Raw genomic sequence first — 22295 nt, forward strand, 5'->3', positions numbered from 1 at the left:
AGGGCAATGATAAAAGAGCATACGTCTGTTAAGAGCCGAGTGGATCGGTTAACCGCGGCGAATAAACGGCTGGAGAATAAGGTGAAAGAGTTCAAAAGTTCAGATGAGCATAAGAAATTAGGTTATGATGTTGATTTGGCTACTATTAAGAAAAAGGTGGCGCAATTGCCAGCGGATGGGGATATTAGCGGTTTTTTGTATGAGACAAGTATGGGGGCTAGTGTATCTGCAGTCAAAGCGACGGGAGATGATTCGTTTAATACATCTTTCATTAATCGTTTGAGTGTGGAGGCTAAATTGGATTCTACAAATTTTGAGGCTAAAAGGGTGAAAAGTGCTCCTGGACATTTGAAGTTTTCGCAGATTGAGTTTTTGGGTCCTGTTGGGAATGGAAATTGGATGAATGTTCGTGAGAGTTGTCTGACCGAATATGAGAATCAATTGTTGGATATATTTCCTTTAATTGAGGAAAGGGCTGAAGTGCTTAAGGCCTATAAAAAGGTGGCCGGCGGTAGTGTAAGCCAACAGACTGTAGAGGAGCAGTTTAAGGAGTTTTGTCTTGTAAGAGGAGTCAAGTGGGATAGTGATTTTGTGCGGGATGCTCCATTTTGGGATGGAAACATTGATTTTGAGGATTATTTCTTATCCTTATGGAGGGTTGCTAGGTTCGCAAAGTTGGAGGATCCTATGCTTTTCAAGGACGTCCTGTACAATAGGATTTTTGAGTGCAAAGGGAAGAAGATGGGGAGGCTTATTACGCCGGAGGCTAATGCTTCCTTAAGTGCTTTAGGTTATTACCTGTTGATAAGAAGGTTGGTGATACCCTTTGCTGATACAGAGTCGGCTACCGAATTCTTTTACGCCCTGAAACAAAAGAGTGGTCAGAATGTGGATGTGTTTTTCAATGCTAAATTGCGTCTGTTTAGGCTTATGCATCCTGGTCAAATTTCTAGACAATCTTGGCGTGATTTCTACAATAATGTGGCTAAGAATTTGCTGTTTTCTGATTTAGCTAGAGATATGGCTAATTTCATTGAATCTATGCATTACCTGGAAGATTACAGTGCTTTCTTGACTTATTTGATTCGCAGAGGTCAGCATTATATAAGCTGGGCTCGTTCTGGACACGTTTCACCTGAAAATGTAACGTCCTGTTATTCTCAGGCTATGGAAGGGTTAAGGCTAGAGGATTCTAGGGAGGTAAAAGCTAGGCCTGTAATCAGTGAAGTGCATGTATCTGATATGGAGGGCAGGACTGAGATTGGCGATAATAATGCGTGGATTGAAGGGGATGATGATATTCCTTGGGATCAGGTTGAGAACGTGATTGGGGCTCTGAATTCGAAGGCTAAAACTATGATTTGTTGGTATTGTGGGAAAAAAGGTCATGTAGTGGCTAGTTGCTGGCAGAAGAGAGACGGCAAGCCGCCAGCTCCTGATTCTCGCATAGGAAAGACCAAAGCTAAGTTTTTCTCAGCCGGTAGCGAAAAGAAAGAGGGTCCTGGAGTGCCTAATAATAGGGTAATACCTGAGCAGTTTCTGAAGAAGACAGTCAATCAGGTGGGGCCTGTTGTGGATAGGTGGGGCAATCAGGTGGGGCCTGTTGTGGATTCTGAAAAGAGCAGAGATGAGAAACAGTATGAGGCTATGATTGCTGACATAGCCAGAAACAATTTTCAGCAATATCCTATGTAATGGATATGATTGATTCGATGTATGAATCTCATTTTAGGATGAAATTTATAGATCGTTCTTTTATTCATATTCATTATATAGGCTATAGTACTGTAAATAGTTAATTTTGCTGTTTTGTATTCACATTATTGTTTTCAACTTTATAAAGTATTACTGTCTTGTTTATTCTTCAGTCAAGGTGTGATCGTGTTAATGAAAACATTATATATATATATTTATATATATATATATATCTACTATATATTATATTTTGATAGGTACCTATGCAAGGTTGAATACTTCGAGAGGTACTTACTTGTATAAGAAAAGGCTTGGAGTGTAGCTGTGTGATGCTGGTAGTCTGGGAGATGTACAGGATTTCATAAATTGAACAGTATGTTGGCGGCTGGTGACAGATGGGGGGCTGACTGCTGTGTAGTGGAATGATGTATATCTAAAATATATGGATATATTAATTAATTATAATGACTAGTGTTTTCAAGAGATTGTGAAGTTTTTGAAGATAACGGAAATGCCTATTTGTGCGGATTTAGAATTTCTTGTGCCTGGGGCTGATATTCCGGTGAAGGAGTTAGGAATTATTGATACAGGAAATAATTTTAATTCTTTGATATCTAGAGAAATTCTTGATAAACATGGAATTGAGTTTTGTCCTGCTAAATTATCAGCGTATTCAGTAGATTTAAAGAAAGTTAATATTATTGGATATGTTGAGTTGAAATTTAGATTTGCTGGAACTCAAGCTGTGTTTACGGAGATATTTTATGTACCTGAGGTGACGAGTAGGTTGGTAAATCTTGGATCTGATTTCCTGAAAAAGAATAAAATTAATATTTGTTTGGATGAAGATAAGTTTGAATTTTGTGGGGAATCTGTTCCTATTAATTCCTGTTTACAGAAACAGGTGGTGGCGGAGATACAGAAAATTCCTATTTTGTCCGGACGAATGAATTCTGAAATTCCATCTAAACCTACCTTGCCAGGGATAAAGGAGGGGGGTGGGTTTGGAGAGTTATATTCAACGAAGTATAATGTGAAGTTGCTGGATAAAACTATTTTTTATCCTGGAGGATCTACCGCTGTGGTGCATGTGACTGGATTAAAGAATGATGGGCTTTGGTACGTGTCCCCTAATTCTTCTAAGATGACAAGTGGCAATGGGATTATGATTATTGAGGGGGTGTATCAGCCACGGAAAGATGGGTCCTGCGTGGTTAATGTGGTTAATGCGTCAATAAAACCTATTACCTTGCTGAGAAATGTGAAGATGGGGCATTGTTTCATCATGGATAATCAAGATGTCACCTGTAATAAAACAATTAATGAATTGGATAAGCCAGAAAAGTTGTCGGGGCAAAAAATGCATGAACGGGTACAGTTTATTATTCAAAAATTGAAGTTAGATGAAAACCAGATGATTAAGGAAAATCCAGAATTGAAACCCAGGATTATTAAAATTTGTTTGGAAAATTTTGATATCTTTTCAATGAATGATTCAGATATTGGTGATTGTAGATTAATGACATATAATATAGAATTGTTACCTGGAGCTAAACCTGTGAAGGCCAGAAATATTCCTTTGAATCCAGAGTACGATGCTAAATTGAAGGAACAGTTAACCAAATGGCTGGATGCTGGCATTATTGAGGAGGGTTTCTCGGATTGGTCTAGTCCTATTTTTGCTGTGAAAAAGAAGGCTGCACCTGGAGCAGAGGCTAAGTTGAGGTTTGTCATCGATTTCCGCAATCTGAACAACGTGACTAAGCGGGTGGCGTGGCCGCTGCCACTGATCTCGGATAATCTGACGAAGCTGGGTTCTGGCAAGGTGTTCAGTACTCTTGATTTGACAGCTGCCTACCATTCGATGACTATGGATGAAGACTCTAAACCGTTGACAGCTTTTAGTGCAGCAAACAGGATGTATTTGTTTAACAGGTTGCCATTTGGGTTGTGTAATGCACCCAGCCTGTTCTGTGCTCTGATGGATAAGGTGCTGTCTATCCTGCCAGGTATGTATGGATTCTGTATCAGTTACTTGGACGATCTGATCGTGTTTTCATCAAGTCCAGAGGAACATGTAGAGCATCTGCAGGCACTGTTTCAAGTTCTTAGGCAGGTCAACCTGAAATTGAATTTAGATAAGTGTGATTTATTGACTAGAGAATGCCATTATTTGGGGCATATTATTAGTGCCGATGGATTGAAAATGAATCCTGCATATTTGGAACGGATTAAGGATTGGGGCAAGCCTAGAACAGGGAAGGAGTTGCAGAAATTTTTGGGATTTACTAATTATTACAGAGGATATTTTGCTGATTATGCCAAGAAGTCGTGTAGGTTGGATAGTCACAGGAATGACACTATAATAAAGTGGACAGAAGAATTGAACAGAGTATGGACTGAATTTATGGAAATGTTCAAGACTGAGATGTGTAAGGGCTATCCTCAATGGGATAATCCTAATCTTTTTATCGTGGATGTAGATTATAGTTCTCAGTATTTTGCAGGGATTATTTCGCAAGAACAGGATGGTGTAGAGAGAGTGTTTGGTGTCTGTAGTAAAAAGTGTAATGCTGCAGAACAAAATTATCCTTCCTATAAAGGAGAATTAGGTGCATTAGTATATGCATTAAAGAATTTTTTACACTTTTGTAGGTTTCGTGAATTTTTGGTTCGGACAGACAGTATTTCACTAGTGCATTATAAACGTTGGGCTAAAGGATCAATAAACGGTGTCACCTATCGATGGATAACTTTCTTGCAAAGTTTTGACTTTACAGTTATCCATCGACAGGGGACTAAGCATGTGAATGTAGATTATTTGTCAAGAACTGAGTTAGATTGTAAGGACCATCGACTAAAGGATTGTCAGGAGTGTAGGGAGACAGATAATAAAATTTTGGATCCTTACCTGGATGATTCACCATTTCTGGATCAAATCTATTCCATTATGCAGGTACATTCTGCAGAGGATGAGGCGGATGTTGAGTTTGTCTGGCAAAGTAGTCTTCAGCAGGACGAGATCCTAAATGAAATAAGGTTATGGATATTGGAAAGGAGACAGTTGTCGTCTTATGAGAGGGCGGAGTTATCGGGCAGAAAAGAACTATTGTACAATCTTATTGGCCATATGTATGTGCTAGAGGGGGTTGTAATTTTCAGACAGCCTTTGGCCGAAGGGGGTTTTGTCGAGAGGCCTGTAGTGCCTCTTTCTTTATACAATGATATATTTGATTCAGCTCATGGTGGATATGGTTCTGGACATAGAGGTGTGCAGGAGACAATACGTAAAATAAATGAGAGATTTTTTATGCCTGGCGTGAACAAGTTTGTGGAATCGAGAATACGAAGTTGTATTACATGTTTGAAAAAGGCTGGAAGTAATCCTAAACATGTTTCACCTATAACTCATTCTGTTCAAAGTAGTGAAGTTTTTGCTAATATGTCAGTGGATCTAGTTGGTCCTTGGACTCCATGTTATCATCAGGGACAGACGGTTAAATTTGTCTTAATCATGGTTTGTTTGTTTTCTAGATATGTTTTTACATGTCCGTTGGTTGATGCTAAAACTGAAACAACTGTAAAGGCTATATTGGAAAATTTTGTACCTACCTATGGTTTATTTAGGGCTTTGAGATCGGATAGAGGTACAAATTTTACAAGCAGTGTGTTTAAAGGTGTGATGAAAGGATTGGGGGTGGATACTGTCCTAATTCCCCCCAGGAATCCAAATTCGAATCCTGTAGAGAGGCAAAATCAAAGTTTGTATGCTGCTTTGAAAGTAGATGAAAATCATGGAACAAAGGACTGGGCTAAAAAATTACCTTTGGCTACATTGGTGATTAACTGCTCCAAGAGTACTAGAACTGGATATTCTCCATTTTTTCTAGTTTTCGGTCGGCAGCCACGTATTCCCCTCGATTTTCTATCACCAGTCCAGTCTGTTGAATCTCCATCCTCGCGGTCGTATTTGGAATTTCTGAAAAATATGGAGGATGTAATTGAGAGAATTTCTACAAAATCCAAGTTATATTTAGAGGTTCAAAATAAACACAGAGTACAGAGGGAAGCATTAAGAGTGACAGATGTTTGTTATGCTTTCTTTAATATTGTGAAGACTGACGTGTCCAAGAAATTACAGTCTTTCTATGGAGGGCCTTTTATTGTAGTTAAGAAATTTTCGGATGCATTGTATGAGTTGGCACCTTTTGGGAATAATCCCATCAAGAAAAATCAGGTTGTGGCTCGGGATAAAATTCGAAAAATTCATGCTCGAACGGAAGTTTTGGGGGAGGAGGTTAATTTTAACGTTTTTCCTTTACCTGAAATTTGTCCGTCCGATGAGATATTTTTGGAGGTTGACAATATGCCTGTAGAGAGAGAAACTGTAGAGGAGAGAGAGAGTGAAGATGTTGTGTATTTGTCATCTGAAAATGATGGTTTTGAATTGGCAGAGGAAAGACAGAGTGACGAGATTCAGGAGAAGAAGAGTGAGGTTGAGGTTGATAATGACAGAGTTTCAGGGGATGGAAATGGGTGGAACATTAATAGAGAAATTATACCTGTAGGGGAAGGAGTAGAGGTGGGAGTGACAGATGAATCTGTGATGCCTGCTCCTGAAGTTGAGGGTAATTTTGACGAGGTTGAGCTTCCATCGGAACAGTCGTTTTTGACTACGGCGCCGCCGCAATCTTCACCTGAAAGATTAGTTACAATTAAGAAAAGTGGATCACGGGTGGCGAAATATTTATGGGACACTGGGAGGAGGTTAAGATCTCAGGTAGGGGGTCCTGTGGTACATGTTCAGATAGGAACTCGAGGACGGAAAAAGTAGGGAAAGGAGAGCTGATAATAATTATTTTTGAAAAAAAATATTATATAAATACATATAAATATTAAAAAAGTATATTATAATAAGAGTTCATGAATTGTTATTTGATCATTTTAATAACAAATATGTGCTGACAAAGCTATTAGGTGGAAAGTTGTCCTGCAATGAAAGGCTAAATCAGTTGATATTTGCGGGTGAATTGGTGAACAGTTATCAGCTAATAATGTCTGGTCATAATAATAAATTCAAATCAGGTAAATATTTTTTAATTTGGGGATTGTGTTTGATACCCTGTGGGGCTGATGTGATACCTGTGCTAGTAAAGGAGTGTGTTGGTGACGGTCCTGAGTTGAGGGCTTCAGAATGTACAGTATTTGGTCAGCATGAGTTTAATGGAACAATCAGCGGTCACCTGTTAAAAAAAGTGGGAGTGAGATTTTTGCCCGCGGTACAATGTCACGTCGACAGAACGGTTCACACCTGGTATTGCGGCAAATATAGCCACTTACATTTAGGGGCACCAGCTGTTGTTAGTAGTGATGAGTTAATTTCTAGTGAAGATTGTAAAAGGATGGAGGAACAGAGAGTGTTAGACATAGATGGACGACGGTTGCCTGTAGCTTTTTATGACCGGTCAATGACTTATTTCATAAATGGTACCATTCTGTATGATGATATGATGACGTATGGGATTGACCCTCAGTGCAGAGGGGATGGTATTTATTTAAATAATACTTTTGTGCCTAATACTTTTCAAGAAGTTCAGATTACAAGTTATTTGAAAAATATACAAATTTCAATGTTACCTGATATCAGTTGTTTTCTTGAGGATCAGTTCATTGGTGCACATTGTCTGGAGTCTGATCTGCGGCTTGGGCTTGATCGAGTGATAGTTCACAATAAATCACAGGAAGATAGACGTCATTTTAGTTATTTTCGGACTGTTGAAATTGTAAATTTAACTTTGTTTACATTTTCTAATATGGCGGATGATGCTAATAATCAGGGTGGCCAAAGTTGGTTGGCGATTTCTCCACAGTTTTCGTTGGGATTGAAACTGGGGAAAAAAGTGGAGTTTTCTGACTTTCTGACTGATTTGCATTATTTTCATACCAACGTTCCTGATGTATTTTTGTGGATTACATCTGCTAAAAAGAATTTTTTTCCTTGGTTGCGAAAAAAAGAGGAGGATGGTGCTTTATTATTACAGTTAACGTCTTCATATCATCAGGTGGAAAGGATTTTGCAGGCAGAACAGGGGTGTTGGGAGAATAATTTGTTTCATTCCAACATCAAACAAGTCGGAAATTTGTTAGTACGACATCTAGGGGAGATGGAACTTGTGTCTGTATGTAAAAAAAGATGGTTGAATGTGACTTTAGGAGCAAATTTGCCGTGTTATCTTGGTCATTTTTCTTTGTTCATGGATGATAGAATTGTTGCTGTAGAACCGTTCACAAGATTAGTTAAAAATGTTTCCTTGTTGATGGTTGTCGAGTGTAGGAAAAATCCAGTATTTGTGAGAGTTAAACCTGGATTATATTTAGGCAACAAGGGGGCAGGAATGCAGCTGGTTCAGACTAAACGGCTGGAGGATAGTTGGTTGAAGGTACCATTGAATTTTGAGCATCTGCTGGATAAGGGAGAAAAAGGACAGGTGTTGGAGTCTGTGGAAGAGGCTAAATTTTCGGAATTGGCTGCTAATTCAAATGCTTTTGTTGTAGAGGTTACAGAAGATTGGTTTGTACATTTGTATAATACCTCGATTGATTGGTTGACTAATAGTTGGCAGCATTTTATTATGGCTGTGATGGGTGCTGCGGGGGTGGTTGTTGGATTGCTGTGTGTTGGTTGTTTAGGCAGACTGTGTAACTGCGTTAAATTTTCGCGTTATCGGGAAAACAGTAATTAAAATTTGGCATCCCTGATAAATATAATTTGTGTAAAGTATTTCGTTTTGAATGTCGTCTTATATATGAAAAATGTTAAAATATTAAAATATTAAAATGTTAATATTTAATTATTGATTATTATCAGGAAATGGAGATGGAAACGAAAGGCGGTATCAGCGGCCGTCTGGTCGGCGGGAGGAGCGTGAACCGTCTGTTGAGATGTTGGATGCTGGTAGAGCTAATCGGCGGCATGTTGTGTATAGAAGAGATGATAGGAGGCAGTATGATGTAGAATCGCCCAGGTATGAGCCTGGGTATGATGATGAAGACGATGTTGGCAACGTGAGTCTTGAGGTTGAGCTTGATTCCAGGGATCGTCTGCCTAGTGAACAGAGTGGTTCAGAGGTAGACAGTTGGATTGAGCCTCCAACGGACAAGCCTGGAAAGGTGGCAGATACTGGTTCTGGTGAGGGACGGCGCAGGTTTGGTAAGTTTGTGCCAAATCAGGCTGCTGGGTCGGTCAGGACTAAGGGAGCTAGCAAGGCTTATGATGATGCTGGGGAAGGTACTTCCAGAAGGGGAGCCAGCAAGGCTTATAATGATGCTGGGGAAGGTACTTCCAGAAGGGGCGTGGTCAAGCGGCCTGCTGGGGCAGATTCTCTTGGGCCTAAACAAAAGAGGGAGTTACCAGATTTACGTGCTGAGGTTGAGAGAAATAAGGCTGAACGCAAGAATGACAGACAGGGCTTAGCGCCGCTCAGTGATGAAGATATAGGTAGAATCAGTAATTCTGTTGCTGTGACTCTAAAGCCTATGATTGAGGAAAAAATTCGTGAAGCTGTAAGAGAATCAGTCAAAAGTTTGAACACTGCACAGAAACTTTGGCAGACGGACAGTCATAATCGGGTTAAAGATATGTTGGCCTCGCATAAGAGGGATCTAATGGACTGTATAAGGAAGGTCGATACGGAGATGCAGCAAATGGTGGCTACTACTGCACAGCAAAAGGCTTCTTATATGGTACAGAGTGTACAGACAGCAATGACTGATAATTGGGAAAGTAGTTCAACCAAGTTGGGACAGCAGGTGGGCCAACAGGTGGAAAGTGTTTTGGCAGGACAGGGAACTAAGGTTCAAGAGGCTATTTCTGAGATGGCCAAAAAAGAGGCTGAAGTGCAACGGCACCTGTCTAATATTTTTAGTGAGCTTAGCGAGATCCGGCGCAGAATAAACAATGACTTACCGGCGGCGGCATATTGGCAGTTGCAACAGGCTGGAACTTCTGGTGGTGCTGAGGCTAACAACGGGGTGATGTTGGTTTCGGGAGGTGTTCAGGTCACTGGTGGTGTTGATATGGAGGTGGCAATGCCGGCAGATGGACCAGCGGTTGCTGCAGAGGTGGCTGTTGCGAATGATACCGCCTCAGCGGTAAATGATGCTGTGATGGTTGCTGTAGGAGGGCCCGTAACTGCTGCAGCGGGTAATGCTGTCATGGCGGCAACAGTGGGTGTCCCGGCTGAGGTTGGTGGAGGGGCGCTGAACACTCCTCCTCCAGTGGGTGAAGGAGAGGAAGGACTTGAGGCCGGGGTTAATTTCGATGTAGGTTCACCCAGTGAAGACATTGATCCCAGTTTATTGGATCAGCCTGATGGATGGTGAAACCATGCTTAGCTGGATGGTTTCAGAAGGGGGTAAATGTCATATATTTATGTTGTGATGTCATATATTTAAGTTTGCAGACATATGTTAGTTGTTACTCTTAATTACTCTTTAATTGCTCTCAGAAAGAATAAAGAGAAAATATATTTAAGTCAGTTGATATTGAGAGTCCTAACACAGAACATTATCTGGTTTGGGTTCGAGTCTTTATTAAGACCAATACAGCTATTTACAGACATCCTACTACTTTAGCTAGTTTGCATAGGCAAATATTCTACCCCTTCAAAGTGCATAGTTAATTAATACATTGCACATTGGGGCAAATCAACCAAAAAGGGGATTTAATTATTTAGTACCCTTAAAATTCATCTCACAAAAATTTCATTTTATACTTTTTTGTAGGTAATTTAACAACAAACAAATTTGCTTTTATGTTTTTTTCTGTCATTTGAAAGAAACATGGAGATAAAGGTCATTTTATGAAGGTAGATAGAAAATTACCAGATTAACCCCTCCCGAAAATAGCCCCCCCTTACCCTATCCATCTATCTATCCATCAATATATCCATCTATCTATCCATATATCTATCCATCTACCTATCCATCTATCTATCCATCTACCTATCCATCTATCTATCCATCTATCTATCCATCTATCTATCCATCTATCTATCTACTATCTATCCATCTATCTATCCATCTATCTATCTATCTATCAATCTATCAATCCATCTATCTATCCATCTATCTATCCATCTATCTATCCATCTATCTATCCATCTATCTATCCATCTATCTTTCCATCTATCTATCCATCTATCTATCCATCTATCTATCCATCTATCTATCCATCTATCGATCCATCTATCTATCCATCAACTATTCATCAATTTATCAATCCATCAATCTATCCCTCTATCTATCCATCTGTATATCCATTTACTTATCCATCTATCTATCCATATATCTATTCATCTACCTTTCCATATATCTATCCATCTATCTATCCATCTATCTATCCATCTATCTATCCATCTATCTATCCATCCATCTATCTATCCATCTATCTATCCATCAACTATCTTGAATTTCGTGTTTAAATCGTCTAATTAGGGGTTTTGGTTATCAGAGCAATATGAGAATTTTTTAGTAGCGCAGCTACCCTAACACTAGCTTTTTGGGCACTTAAAAGTGTAACTATGTCAATTGTAGTCCGATTTTAGTGTTCAAAGTGTCAAATTTGGGGTCATGTAATTCATTTCAGTAGGAGGGGAGGGGATGGTGTAAAGGGGGTGGATGGGGATCCTTATTTTAGCAAGCTACAAGTTTCACTTTATTTTTATGTTTAATAAATCCATTATAAATGTGGGCATGATTAACATAAATTTTTATTAACTAATATCTATATTTATAATGATATTATGATTCTTGTTTACTGTTCATATGAATACTAGCGGCTTCGCTCCTAGCCTCTAGGGGATTTGCCCCAAGAGGTAATTAAACAAGGATGACAACATCCATGAAAGAAGCGAAGCTCTGAAATGGAAGGACAAACAAACATTAACACTTGTGAAGTGTCAGAACTGAATATTAATGCATGTCTATACAAAATTGTAATTAAAACTGATTAAATACATGTTACTGTTTAAGAACATACTGACGTTTTTAGGAGTTGATTATAGAGTTGCTTCGCTTATAACATTACACCTTATTGAAATAGGAATCAGAATTCAAAAAATCAGATGAATAGGATATTTGTAACATTCAAAACCATTATTTGTTGTCAAAAAAGTAAAAATCAGCTTGTTATAAATGGATGTACGGACTTTCTGGTAACGATTATAGAGTTGCTGTGCTTTCTAAGTCGTACCTAACTGTTGTAGAAATCAGCATGAAAAGTTTGAGATCGATAGGACAGTTCTAGCCTGTTTAAGTTAAGTAAAAGAGCTATCTGTACCAGACGTACGGACGGACCGACCCTAATTATAGAAATATGAAAATATTTAGGAGGATTTTTATTTTTGAAAAAGAGCTTTAAACAACCACAGGACCAGTAGATATATTACCTGAAGAGTAGAATTCAATCTGTTTAGTGGTTAGCGAGATCTTAAGAGATGGGTGGACAGACAAACAGACATCAAGATACTTTGTATTATATATTAACACCTAGGGATCTAAGGAACAAAACAATAACTGATTAATATGTACATCCCCAATATTGATACATATTTAATAAATTATATTACAAAATTATTTGACTGTAGATGACAATTAGTGGTTGAAAAGTTTTGACACTTATCTTAATGAACCAACCAATAAAAAATCAATTAAATATCACGAAGTTCTTATGCTAACGAATATAAAAACATTATTATAAAACTTTGAAGGTTGGGGACTAGTGTAATTAACAGTCCCCTCCCTTTCTAAATAAAACTGCTGACATTAAACATGAATGCCATGTAACTACATAATTTAAAAACAAAGCATTACCAATAGACAGACAGATAGACTACTTGCTAATTCCAATTTAGAATGATTATAAGAACCTCACGTTATTTGCATATTTACTTTACCTTTCCGCAGTGAGGTAGGGGACATTGGGCTGTTTATAACACTAGTCCCAAAAGTTTTACAGTTGTGTGTTCAAACGTTTTAACTACTAACTTTAATCTACACAAGGGGTAATTTTGTGTATTATCATTGGGGATGTACAACAATTTATTGACCTTTGTCTTATCCCTTTAGATCCCTGATATATGTAATAATCTATAGAAACGATTATTTAGTTACATTAAAACATCAAACATAAAGAAGTTTAGATTTAGGTTTAGCCCCCCCCCCCCGGGCCCCCCCCTCTCCTTCCCATCATTTAGTGGAATAGAACTTGAAAATACTTATTATTAACTTTAATTCTAAGTCAGAATAAATATTTCCCAATATGTCTATGTTTTTGTGTCTTTTATTTATTTGAATTATATCTTGAGTTTTGACTTTAAAAGTGCATTTAAACGCTTTTTCTTAGAAACTTTTCGTGCACTTACGTTCAGAAAACGGACTAAAAACCCCTACGGGGGCGCATGGGGGTAAGTGAAACCAGTACTGGCGATTAAAATATGTCTTTGGGTAATCAAATATCGTTTTTTTAGCCGGCGACACCCGGCGAAAACATGTTTCCTCTTACTGTGATCTTAAAAGTTGATTAAAAAACAAACAAAAAAAAACTAAAATCTTGACTTCAACTAGAATTATTTAGGACTAATTTCTTCAATTTGTGTTTTTTTCTTTTATAGTGTCAAAATATATGTAATGCATGACTCATCAAAAGTTATTTTGTCTAATTACGTTAATTCTAAGAGATTTTATAATACTTTTAAAATTGTTGGTGAAACACAAAAAGTATGCCTTTTTCTGTAAGAAAATTTTTGCATTTCTTGACTTCCATGCATTAGAATGCTTACTTGAAAAGCGTATTTTTACGATTCCTTTGAAATCTGATGTACATTGGGTATGATAATACTCATAGAATGTTTAAAACTTGATTTGGGGGTGGTGAATTGATGCCCCTTCTTGCCCCTATGTGCATTGTATTAATTAAACAGTCAGTCATCCTGTTGCTTGGTGTCCTGATAATTAAACAGTCAGTCATCCTGTTGCTTGGTGTCCTGATAATTAGACAGACAGCCATCCTGCTACTTCAGAGTTATATAGCTAATTAATACCTTTGTATTAATTAGACAGACAGCCATCCTGCTACTTCAGAGTTATATAGCTAATTAATACCTTTGTATTAATTAGACAGACAGCCATCCTGCTACTTCAGAGTTATACAGCTAATTAATACCTTTGTATTAATTAGACAGACAGCCATCCTGCTACTTCAGAGTTATACAGCTAATTAATACTTTTGTATTAATTAGACAGACAGTCATCCTGCTACTTTGGTGTTTTCACACACAAATAGACATCCCGTTACTTCAGAACTTTTCAGCTTAATCAATCAGTAGTTTTAAATCATTCTAATATATTTAACCATTTCTAAATAAAGTATATATATCTAATCTTATTTACTCAAAAACTGCATTTAATCCAATATAATAAATACTTAAAAAACTGTTTGTATTTTGAATTAAATATTGAATCTACTCTATCATTAACTTATGCAAGTCTGTCTATTTCACACAACCAATCTTTTCATTCATTCATTTTCGCTCAGAAGATATATTTTCATGAGATTTCTTTTTCACAGAGTAGCTGGACTCAAGCACTTGCTTTGAGATAATAGAATATTTTTAGGAAAAATCAAGGAAAGTTGCAACACATGTTACCACATAATTTTTTAAAATTTATCTTTTAATTTTTTTTTGGGGGGGGGTATCCCATTGTTGTAAAGCTTCCTTGTTTAGAAACTAATACATCATGAAGCAATATATATAAACAATTTTATCAACATTTCAAACAAATGAAATTATACAGTGGAGTATTAAGCAGGGCAATATAAAAGGTTTAGTTATATTTGCCAAGCTTGAATACTATGTTAATGTTTACCCTTGGTGGTTTTGTGATAAAATAAACCTTGGTGGTTAACTATATTATAGAGATTGATTAAGTAATACCTTTGTGGTCAAGGATGAATCTTAGTGGTTGATCAAGAGGACATATATATTGGACCTTTGTGGTCCAGGACATATATATTGGACCTTTGTGGTCCAGGACATATATATTGGACCTTTGTGATAGACTGGACCTTTGTGGTCAAGGATGAATCTTAGTGGTTGATCAAGGGACCTTTGTGGTCCAGGACAAACCTTTGTGGTTTTGTGCAAAGACCTTAGTGGTCAATTGAAGTGACCTTTATGGTTAAAGACTTATCTTTGTGATTGAAGAACTTAGTATACCTTTGTGGTCAAAGAACAAAACTTGTGTGATTACAATACTATGTATAAAGGTGCAATATAACCTTAATACTCTTCACATTCTCTATTGTAAAAGTGCAAAGATCAATAGAAAATTAAATACATGTTTTGAATGAACTCTGAGACACACATACTGCATTTTCTGATATCCCAGCATTGAAAATGAGCACACACAATAGATTGAATACTAGTATCATAAATTTTATGTATATAAATGATATGTATATGATGTATACAATGTCTATATTGATGTTCTGATATTCTTATTGTTAATTCAAATTTGGTTAACAAAAAGGCAGCCATTTTGAATATAAAGGCAGCCATTTTGAATCATGGAAGCAGCCATTTTAAAAATGAAGGCAACATTTTGTCAGCTGATTTGAATTGACGGGTATAAAAGCTGAGATATTTATTGTAATAAATGAGTTCTGTATTTGCTTTGAAACTGTTAACAGTCAAAATAAATATATAACTCCAGAGAAATCTTTGTTATTTAACAAATATTATCTTTGTAATATAACAAGGAAGTAGCAGTCCATCAAGAAGACCTTCCTGCCTGAAGAACCCTCACCAAGATGACCTTCCATCCCAGAAGTCCTCCAAGCCTACATCTTCCAAGTACCTACCTAGTGATAATAAGGTTCCCTAGTTCATGGGATATCTTAAGGAGGTACTTATTGTGGTAAAGAGTGACTTTACCACACCATCCCCAAAGTAATGACTTAAGACCACAACAGGGCCAGTAACTATATTCTCTGAGTTGCACAACCTTGTCTTTTCAGTAGTCTACCGGACGGAAGGTCAGACATCATTCTGTTTTGTATTATCTATAATGCAAAGTAGCTTGATGTCTGTCCGTCTCTCCGTCCATCTGAAGCTTAAGATCTTGGTAACCACTTAACCGATTGGATTCTACACTTCAGAGAATATACCTACTGGTCCTGTGGTGGTTTTATGCTATTTTCTTGGGGGGGGGGGGGACAACCCCAACCCCCCAACCCCCTATTTTTTTTGCTTAAGATTTCCTTGGTCCTTTTTTTAAATTTTTTTTATTTTTGCTGAAGATTTCCTTGGTCCTTTTTTTGCTGAAGATTTCCCTAGTCCTTTTACGAATTTCGCCTTAATTTTTTTGATCACCTCTTGGGCAAAAACCCTAGAGGCTAGGGGCGAAGCCGCTAGTATATAAAATAAATTATCTAGATTAAAGTGCTTCTAAAAGATATACAAAATTTAAGGATTTATTGACTGCACCAGATAAAGAAAATTTTGCGCTACTGACAAACAATTATAGAGAAGCTACGCTAGTAGATATATTAAATAAAAATCGATCTAAGATAACTTAGTTTAATTCAAGGAAAAACATATAAAGTTGATTATTTAAAAAAGAATAATTTATGGAAGTAAAAAGAAACATATTGTTTAAGATTTTATGTTATAAAGAGTGATCAATATAGATAACTATTTCATATACTTTAAATTTCGAAAAGGCTAGTGTCATTAAAGATTGAATTAAACTAATTAAAATTCAAAGAAAAAAAGACTAATAACCCCAGAAATGATATTAAGATAAGGATATGAAACTTGAAAATCTTTTTTATTTGAAAAATAAATCTAATATTTCAAAAATCTTTTCTAGAAAAGTACAGTGCACTTTATCCAAAAATAGAAACCTAAAATCTATATGATAAGATAAGGTACTACAATTGTAAAATTTTATTGAAAATATTAGCTTATAAAGTAGTTAAACCTTTCTAAAACAGCGTGACTAGAACTATAGTTGTTTAGACCTGTTATTTTTTTTTACCTGTTAAGATTTTATATTATTTTCCAATATCTAAACCTTTACATTTAAATAAAAACTACTCTAAGTTATATAGATTTTAAAAGATAAGTGCAATAGTCAATAGTTACGTTTAATCAATGGTTTTTTTAAAGTGTGTAAATATTAGACATCTATATTTAAGTTATTTACATATTTACACAAAATTTTTGTACAAAGTTCCATTAGATGTTATTAGATGCTTTATTTCTTTTGATTTGTAATGTTCGTTTTAGGACTTATTGATATGTTAAGCAAACCTTTTTGGATGTTGTCATTCTGTTTTCAAATAGATTTGCAATAGACTTTTTATTTTATGGATATAAATGTCGTTATTTTTATTGTCACATTTGTTTTTTGTAACACCACCCTCCCCTAAGAGATTTTGTATGAATAATAAATCAAAGAAAAAGAAATTTTTCTATTTTCTTGTGATAAAAATCAAAATTCAATATTTCAAAAGTGTATTCAGTCAAAAATAGATCCTTAAACAAATGTTACTCAGGATAATGGTTGAATTATACATTTGTTAAAAGTAAAGCTTTTTTATAATTTGGTTGCCTCTGTCCGTCCGTACGGCCGTTCACAACAGATGGCCCTGGTTGTTGATTAAGGAATGTTAGAATCGTCATGTCGGATTAAACTTTCCTTTATGAATCCCGGAAAAAGTCAGTATGTCCATTTAGAACATGTTTTTTTAGATTATTTTTGTACAATTTAAAATTCATGATATAAGCTACTAAAGAGCTCAATGTATTATAAATAGCAATCATTAATTTTGATAAAAATCTTCCTCAAAAATGTAAAATATTCTCACAACAACGTTTTACTTAAATGTTAGAATTGAACAAGGCATTAAAAAGTAATATTACTGCTTGCTGTCGATCTACAAGATGAATCTGAACTTCATCGCGTCACCCTAAAGAGGTTAAAAATGCTACCTACTTAAACAAGCCCAAATCATATACATTTGCGGAATTAACTTTGAGCTAGACAAATAGGTGGTTGTCTGTTGGGTGATAGCTACACACTTCAAACGAGTTGAATAGCTGGGACTTTACATAAACCTGCGTACAATCAAGAAATATAGAGTATATCTCAGTAAAGAATATGTATGATCAACATAAAAGTATATAAAAACAATTTTTCATAAAATTTCTCATCTTAACTAGATGTTAATTGGCTGATTTAGGTGTTCTTGCAAAATCTACAAAATAAGTTTTTTTGCTAAAGTTTAGCATTTAAATTGAACTTAAACAGATGTGCTTTTGAATAACAAATAAACGAAAAAACCTCAAGAATCTAAATTCGTTAAAGAAAAAGTATTAGGAAAAGACGAAGCTTTATAAGACAAACTTTACGTGTAATACTTAAAAAAAATACTTGTGGCTTCCCCATTCGGGTTACCAACATTTAAAAATATTTGATATGTTTATGGGGGGGGGGGGCAATGGGAAGGTGGCTTTTAACAACGCACCGCACAAGGTTTTTAATGATTAAAAGGTGCCTTGAGGCACTCATTTATTCCAGTTAACTAACAAAACAACAAAATTTTTTATCAAACACAAAACATTTTATACATTAACACATCACTACATGCTGATAAAAATATAGATAGAAGCTTCTAATTTTACTAAATGTTGGACATTAACCCTTAACAGTCGAGCCCCTTGCCGCACCTTAATCAGTCGGGGGGGGGGGGGGGGCGTTCAACGCCCCCCAATATTATCTCAGTTCCTATTAGAGCTAGAGGGCTAAATTTTTTTGTACAAGTCCCCTGTGTTATGATGAATTTCCGACCTTAAGTAAGTCAAAGTCAATTTTCGCTTCCTTCACCCTTTTATTTAACAACCTTTGTTTTTAGGTCCTTTTTTACTTAAAAATTTCAAACGGCTTTAATTTTCTTATTTTTGAAGCTAGAAGAACAATTTTTTTGCAGAAAATGTTTATCTTCATGTAAATTTTATATTTGAAATGTCAAAATATAAATTTCAGCGGCCGTAGCTGTACTTGGCAGCTGCCAGCCGCCGCAGTCGGCGGTCGGCGGGAAAACGGCGGTGGATCTTTATGAAATTTTAATACGTTATGTAGACACTAGTGGCTTCGCCCCTAGCCTCTAGGGGCTTTGCCCCAAGAGGTAATGGAGAGTCAACCCTCCAGAATAATTTTATTATAGTTATATTTTCAAAAAAGTTATTCTTTGCCGAATTACTCTTTGGTAAAATTAAACCCAGGTTGTGCGCCGTGTGTACAAAAATTTCAATTCGTAAAAATTAAACCCAGGTTGTTCACCGTATATCTCGTACGGGGTGAGCATACGCGAGTACCCTGTATGCGGCGCAAGCTCTGATAGTCACACTGTTACAAAAAGCCCCAAAAAAATTTTTGGTGAAATTTTTTTTTTTTTTTTTGGGGGGGGGTTCATGGGGGCTTCGCCCCATGGTGCAGTGGGGTTCCCCCAACCCAATTACTGGTTTTTGTTTACAAAAATAAAAAATGGAAATAGGGATTTTTTATTTTTAGGGGGGTTGGGGTGTCCCACCCTCCTAGAAAATAGTCTAAAACCACCAGAGGACCAGTAGGTATATTCCCAGAAGAGTAGAGCCCAATTTGTTCAGCAGTTACTGAGATTTTACAAAAAATGTAAAAAAAAAATTTGGGGGGGTGTTTTTTTTTAATTTTTGGGGGGGTTGGGGGTGTCCCACCCCCCAGGAAAATAACTTAAAACCATCACAGGACCAGTAGGTATAATCCCTGAAGAGTAGAGCCCAATCGGTTCAGCGGTTACTGAGATCTTAAGCTTCAGACGGACAGACAGACGGACAGACGGACAGACGGACAGACGGACAGACGGTCAGACGGACAGACATCAAGCTACTTTGTATTATAGATGTAAGAAAAGCTTAAGTTTAAAATTTGAAGTCTCTAAGTCAAAAATTGAGGCCACAGGAGCCTTTTAAAGATTTCTGGAGACCTGGAGGATCAGGACCTGCAGGATCATACCTGGAACCTGAAATTGACTTGAACACCTGTATTTCATATAAGGATCTACTACTTGAGGATATTTTAGTATTTTGGCAAGATAAAATACTTTGTTTAAGTCAAAAAAATATTTTTGCTCTTTACCTGGATGACCCTGCCAGGTTTGCTGGCATCCTGTGCCCGCCAGGATGGAGATATTCAAAAAATTCCAACTCTCAGTTATGTGTCATACCCAAACTTAAAAAGTCACGCAGTTTGGGCTCTTTATCTTTCACACACAGAAAATGAGATAGAAAAAACCGGATGGGGGGGGGCGTTCAACGCCCCCCCCCCCCCGACCGTTAAGGGTTAATTTGGTCTTGGTGTAAATATCAGGTAGATTTTATGATCACTTTGATAAATGCCACAAAGGCAAAATTAAAATTTCGCAATCCTTTACAAAATGCTAGCTGCTACGCCTCAAGCATCTAGGGGTTATGTATTTCAAGGGGCAGAGAGGGGCTAAACGATAGCTTAAAACCATCCCAGACTTAAAATAGACTAAAACCATCAATGAACCTATGTGAAACTTACCTAAGATGGAGAACATAATCAGTTCAGTAGATATTGAGATCCCTTAAAACTTTATACTATAGGATAATTGTTCTAAGATACAAATAGGAAAATTTAATAATTATGTTACCTATTTTGTTGTTTAATCACATAATCACCTTTATTTTCTGAATTCATAAGGTTATGGCTGATAAATGAGCTAGCTTTTTAGAAATACACGTTGTTAATATTATATTACAGATAGTTTCATGTTATTAGCGTTGATACTCTATGTTTTATTTCTGTCTGTATTTCCATATGGCAAAAAAATAAGTATTGATGATAGACAAAAAAGGTTGTCAAGGGGTTTAATATTTTACTGTCAAAGCTAAATATTTGTCTCTTTTTATCTATCTATCTATGACAACAACCATAAAAGCGAAGCTCTTAAATGGAAGGACAAACGAACATTAACACTTTTGAGTGTCAGAACTGAATAAACTTAATATTAATGGATAAGTTTATATGTCTAAAATTGTAAGTAAATTTGTTGCAAAACTGATGAAATACATGATACTGTTTTAGGACATACTGACGTTTTTAGGGCTTAATTATAGAGATGCTTCGCTTATCACATTGTACCTTGTTGTAATAGGAATTAGTATTTAAAGAATCAGATGAATAGGATAATTTTAACATACAAAAAATTTTTGTCAAAAAAGAAAAAAAATCAGCTTGTTTTAAATGGACGGATTTTCTGGTAGCAATTATAGAGTTGCTGCGCTTTCTAAGTCGTACCTTACTGTTACATGAATCAATAGGACAATTCCAACCTGTTTAAATGAACGAAAATAGCTAACTGTAACGGACGAACGGACCGACCCTAATGATAGAAAAGCTTCGCTTTTAAAAAGCATATATGTATTTGGTCTCTATTTGTCAAACGCCATTCTAATTCTCAGCAGGGGGTTATGTGAAATATTGGGGTGGGGGGTGAGTAACTTATTTTGGTCATTTTTTTAGAAGCGCATCTTATCCAAAAATGATAGAGTTTAACTTAAAGTCGAGAAGATAAAACATTATGATAACCAGTTCTACCCCATCCATTATTCTCTTCCCCACTTTCAGATTGTAAGGGTGACGCAAATTTCAGACCCAAGATTTGGCGATTTGAGAAAAATTTATCTTCCTTTTATAGCGATTTAGATATTCTAGCAGGCATCGCTTTTATCTTATAGAGAAAAATAGTAAATCAAACGGCGAAAACTGAGATCTGAAATTTGCCAATATGACGCAAGACGCATGACCGCTACGACCGTGGCATTATTTTAAACCCAATCCCAAAAATAGGGTAAATATTGAATAATGTCCGTACTTCTGTCCATCTAGTTACACTTTAAATTTTCCTGAATAAAATACATAAATTACTTTTTTAAATGAATGTATTTAACTTTACTGTTCTTTTCATATATAATTATTTACGGGACTACTTTTGATACTAGTTATCCTTATACAGAATAATTCATGAAAAATTGGTGGGGTAGGAAAAGTTACTAATATCTGATCATTTTTTAGAATTAAGTAAAACAGCTACTATATTTATATCAGCAATTTCGAGTATTGTATGTGATATCTCTTAAGCTAGGGGGTACCTGAAAGCACCAAATAAACATTATTATTATTATTATTACTATACATATACATACAGGTACGTACGTCCGACTGTTCAGTAACGTCTCTCCTAAGGGTATTCTACGCTAAACTTGCTTTTGCTTTCTCAAAACTAGTGGTTTAGTTTTCCTCCATCATCTAGAGTATTTTAAGATAGCTTAAGATTTTCCAAACCCATTTCAGTTGAATCTTTTCTCTCCCCTTTTCTTTGGGATGTCAAATGGTCGTTTAAATAGTCAATTTTTCATTCAATACTTCAGTGACGAAGCTACTCTAAACTTTTGGATTAGTTGGTTTGTCAG

General features: G+C 36.3%; 2 protein-coding genes across 2 annotated transcripts; both read right to left on the bottom strand.

The window, feature by feature from the left end:
• Nucleotides 1-814: 814 nt before the first annotated feature.
• Nucleotides 815-4015, bottom strand: LOC145314404 (uncharacterized). Its single transcript, XM_080154293.1, has 7 exons — nucleotides 3240-4015; nucleotides 2944-3000; nucleotides 2466-2506; nucleotides 1991-2128; nucleotides 1529-1612; nucleotides 1051-1135; nucleotides 815-864 (listed from the first exon to the last, which is right to left on the bottom strand). The coding sequence occupies exons 1-5, from the start codon at nucleotides 3427-3429 to the stop codon at nucleotides 1553-1555; spliced, it is 486 nt and encodes a 161-aa protein (XP_080010419.1). The 5' UTR covers nucleotides 3430-4015; the 3' UTR covers nucleotides 815-864; nucleotides 1051-1135; nucleotides 1529-1552.
• On the bottom strand, nucleotides 3682-7376 carry LOC145326766 (uncharacterized). The gene is made up of 5 exons (XM_080170176.1): nucleotides 7333-7376; nucleotides 6258-6386; nucleotides 5520-5674; nucleotides 4607-4720; nucleotides 3682-3817 (listed from the first exon to the last, which is right to left on the bottom strand). Exons 1-4 carry the CDS (start codon nucleotides 7374-7376, stop codon nucleotides 4644-4646), a joined length of 405 nt encoding a protein of 134 aa, XP_080026302.1. The 3' UTR covers nucleotides 3682-3817; nucleotides 4607-4643.
• Nucleotides 7377-22295: the final 14919 nt, after the last annotated feature.

This window comes from Acartia tonsa, chromosome 1 (assembly GCF_053477335.1).
Source record: "Acartia tonsa isolate MP-2025a chromosome 1, ASM5347733v1, whole genome shotgun sequence".
In the NCBI taxonomy this organism is placed as follows: Eukaryota; Metazoa; Arthropoda; class Copepoda; order Calanoida; family Acartiidae; genus Acartia; species Acartia tonsa.

Excerpts from the sequence above, each read along its gene's own strand:
- LOC145326766 (XM_080170176.1), bottom strand. The coding sequence starts at position 7,376 with ATGTGCACCAATGAACTGATCCTCAAGAAAACAACTGATATCAG. Across the intron at positions 6,387-7,332 it reads AAGAAAACAACTGATATCAG|ATTGCGGCGGCGCCGTAGTC; the intron begins GTAACATTGAAA and ends TTTCAGGTGAAG. Across the intron at positions 5,675-6,257 it reads CTCTACTCCTTCCCCTACAG|AAATTCCAAATACGACCGCG; the intron begins GTATAATTTCTC and ends CATATTTTTCAG.
- LOC145314404 (XM_080154293.1), bottom strand. The coding sequence starts at position 3,429 with ATGACAAACCTCAACTTAGCCTCTGCTCCAGGTGCAGCCTTCTTTTTC. Across the intron at positions 2,129-2,465 it reads CAACCTACTCGTCACCTCAG|ATATACATCATTCCACTACA; the intron begins GTACATAAAATA and ends CATATATTTTAG. Across the intron at positions 1,613-1,990 it reads CCAAGCCTTTTCTTATACAA|AATCCACAACAGGCCCCACC; the intron begins GTAAGTACCTCT and ends TGCTCTTTTCAG.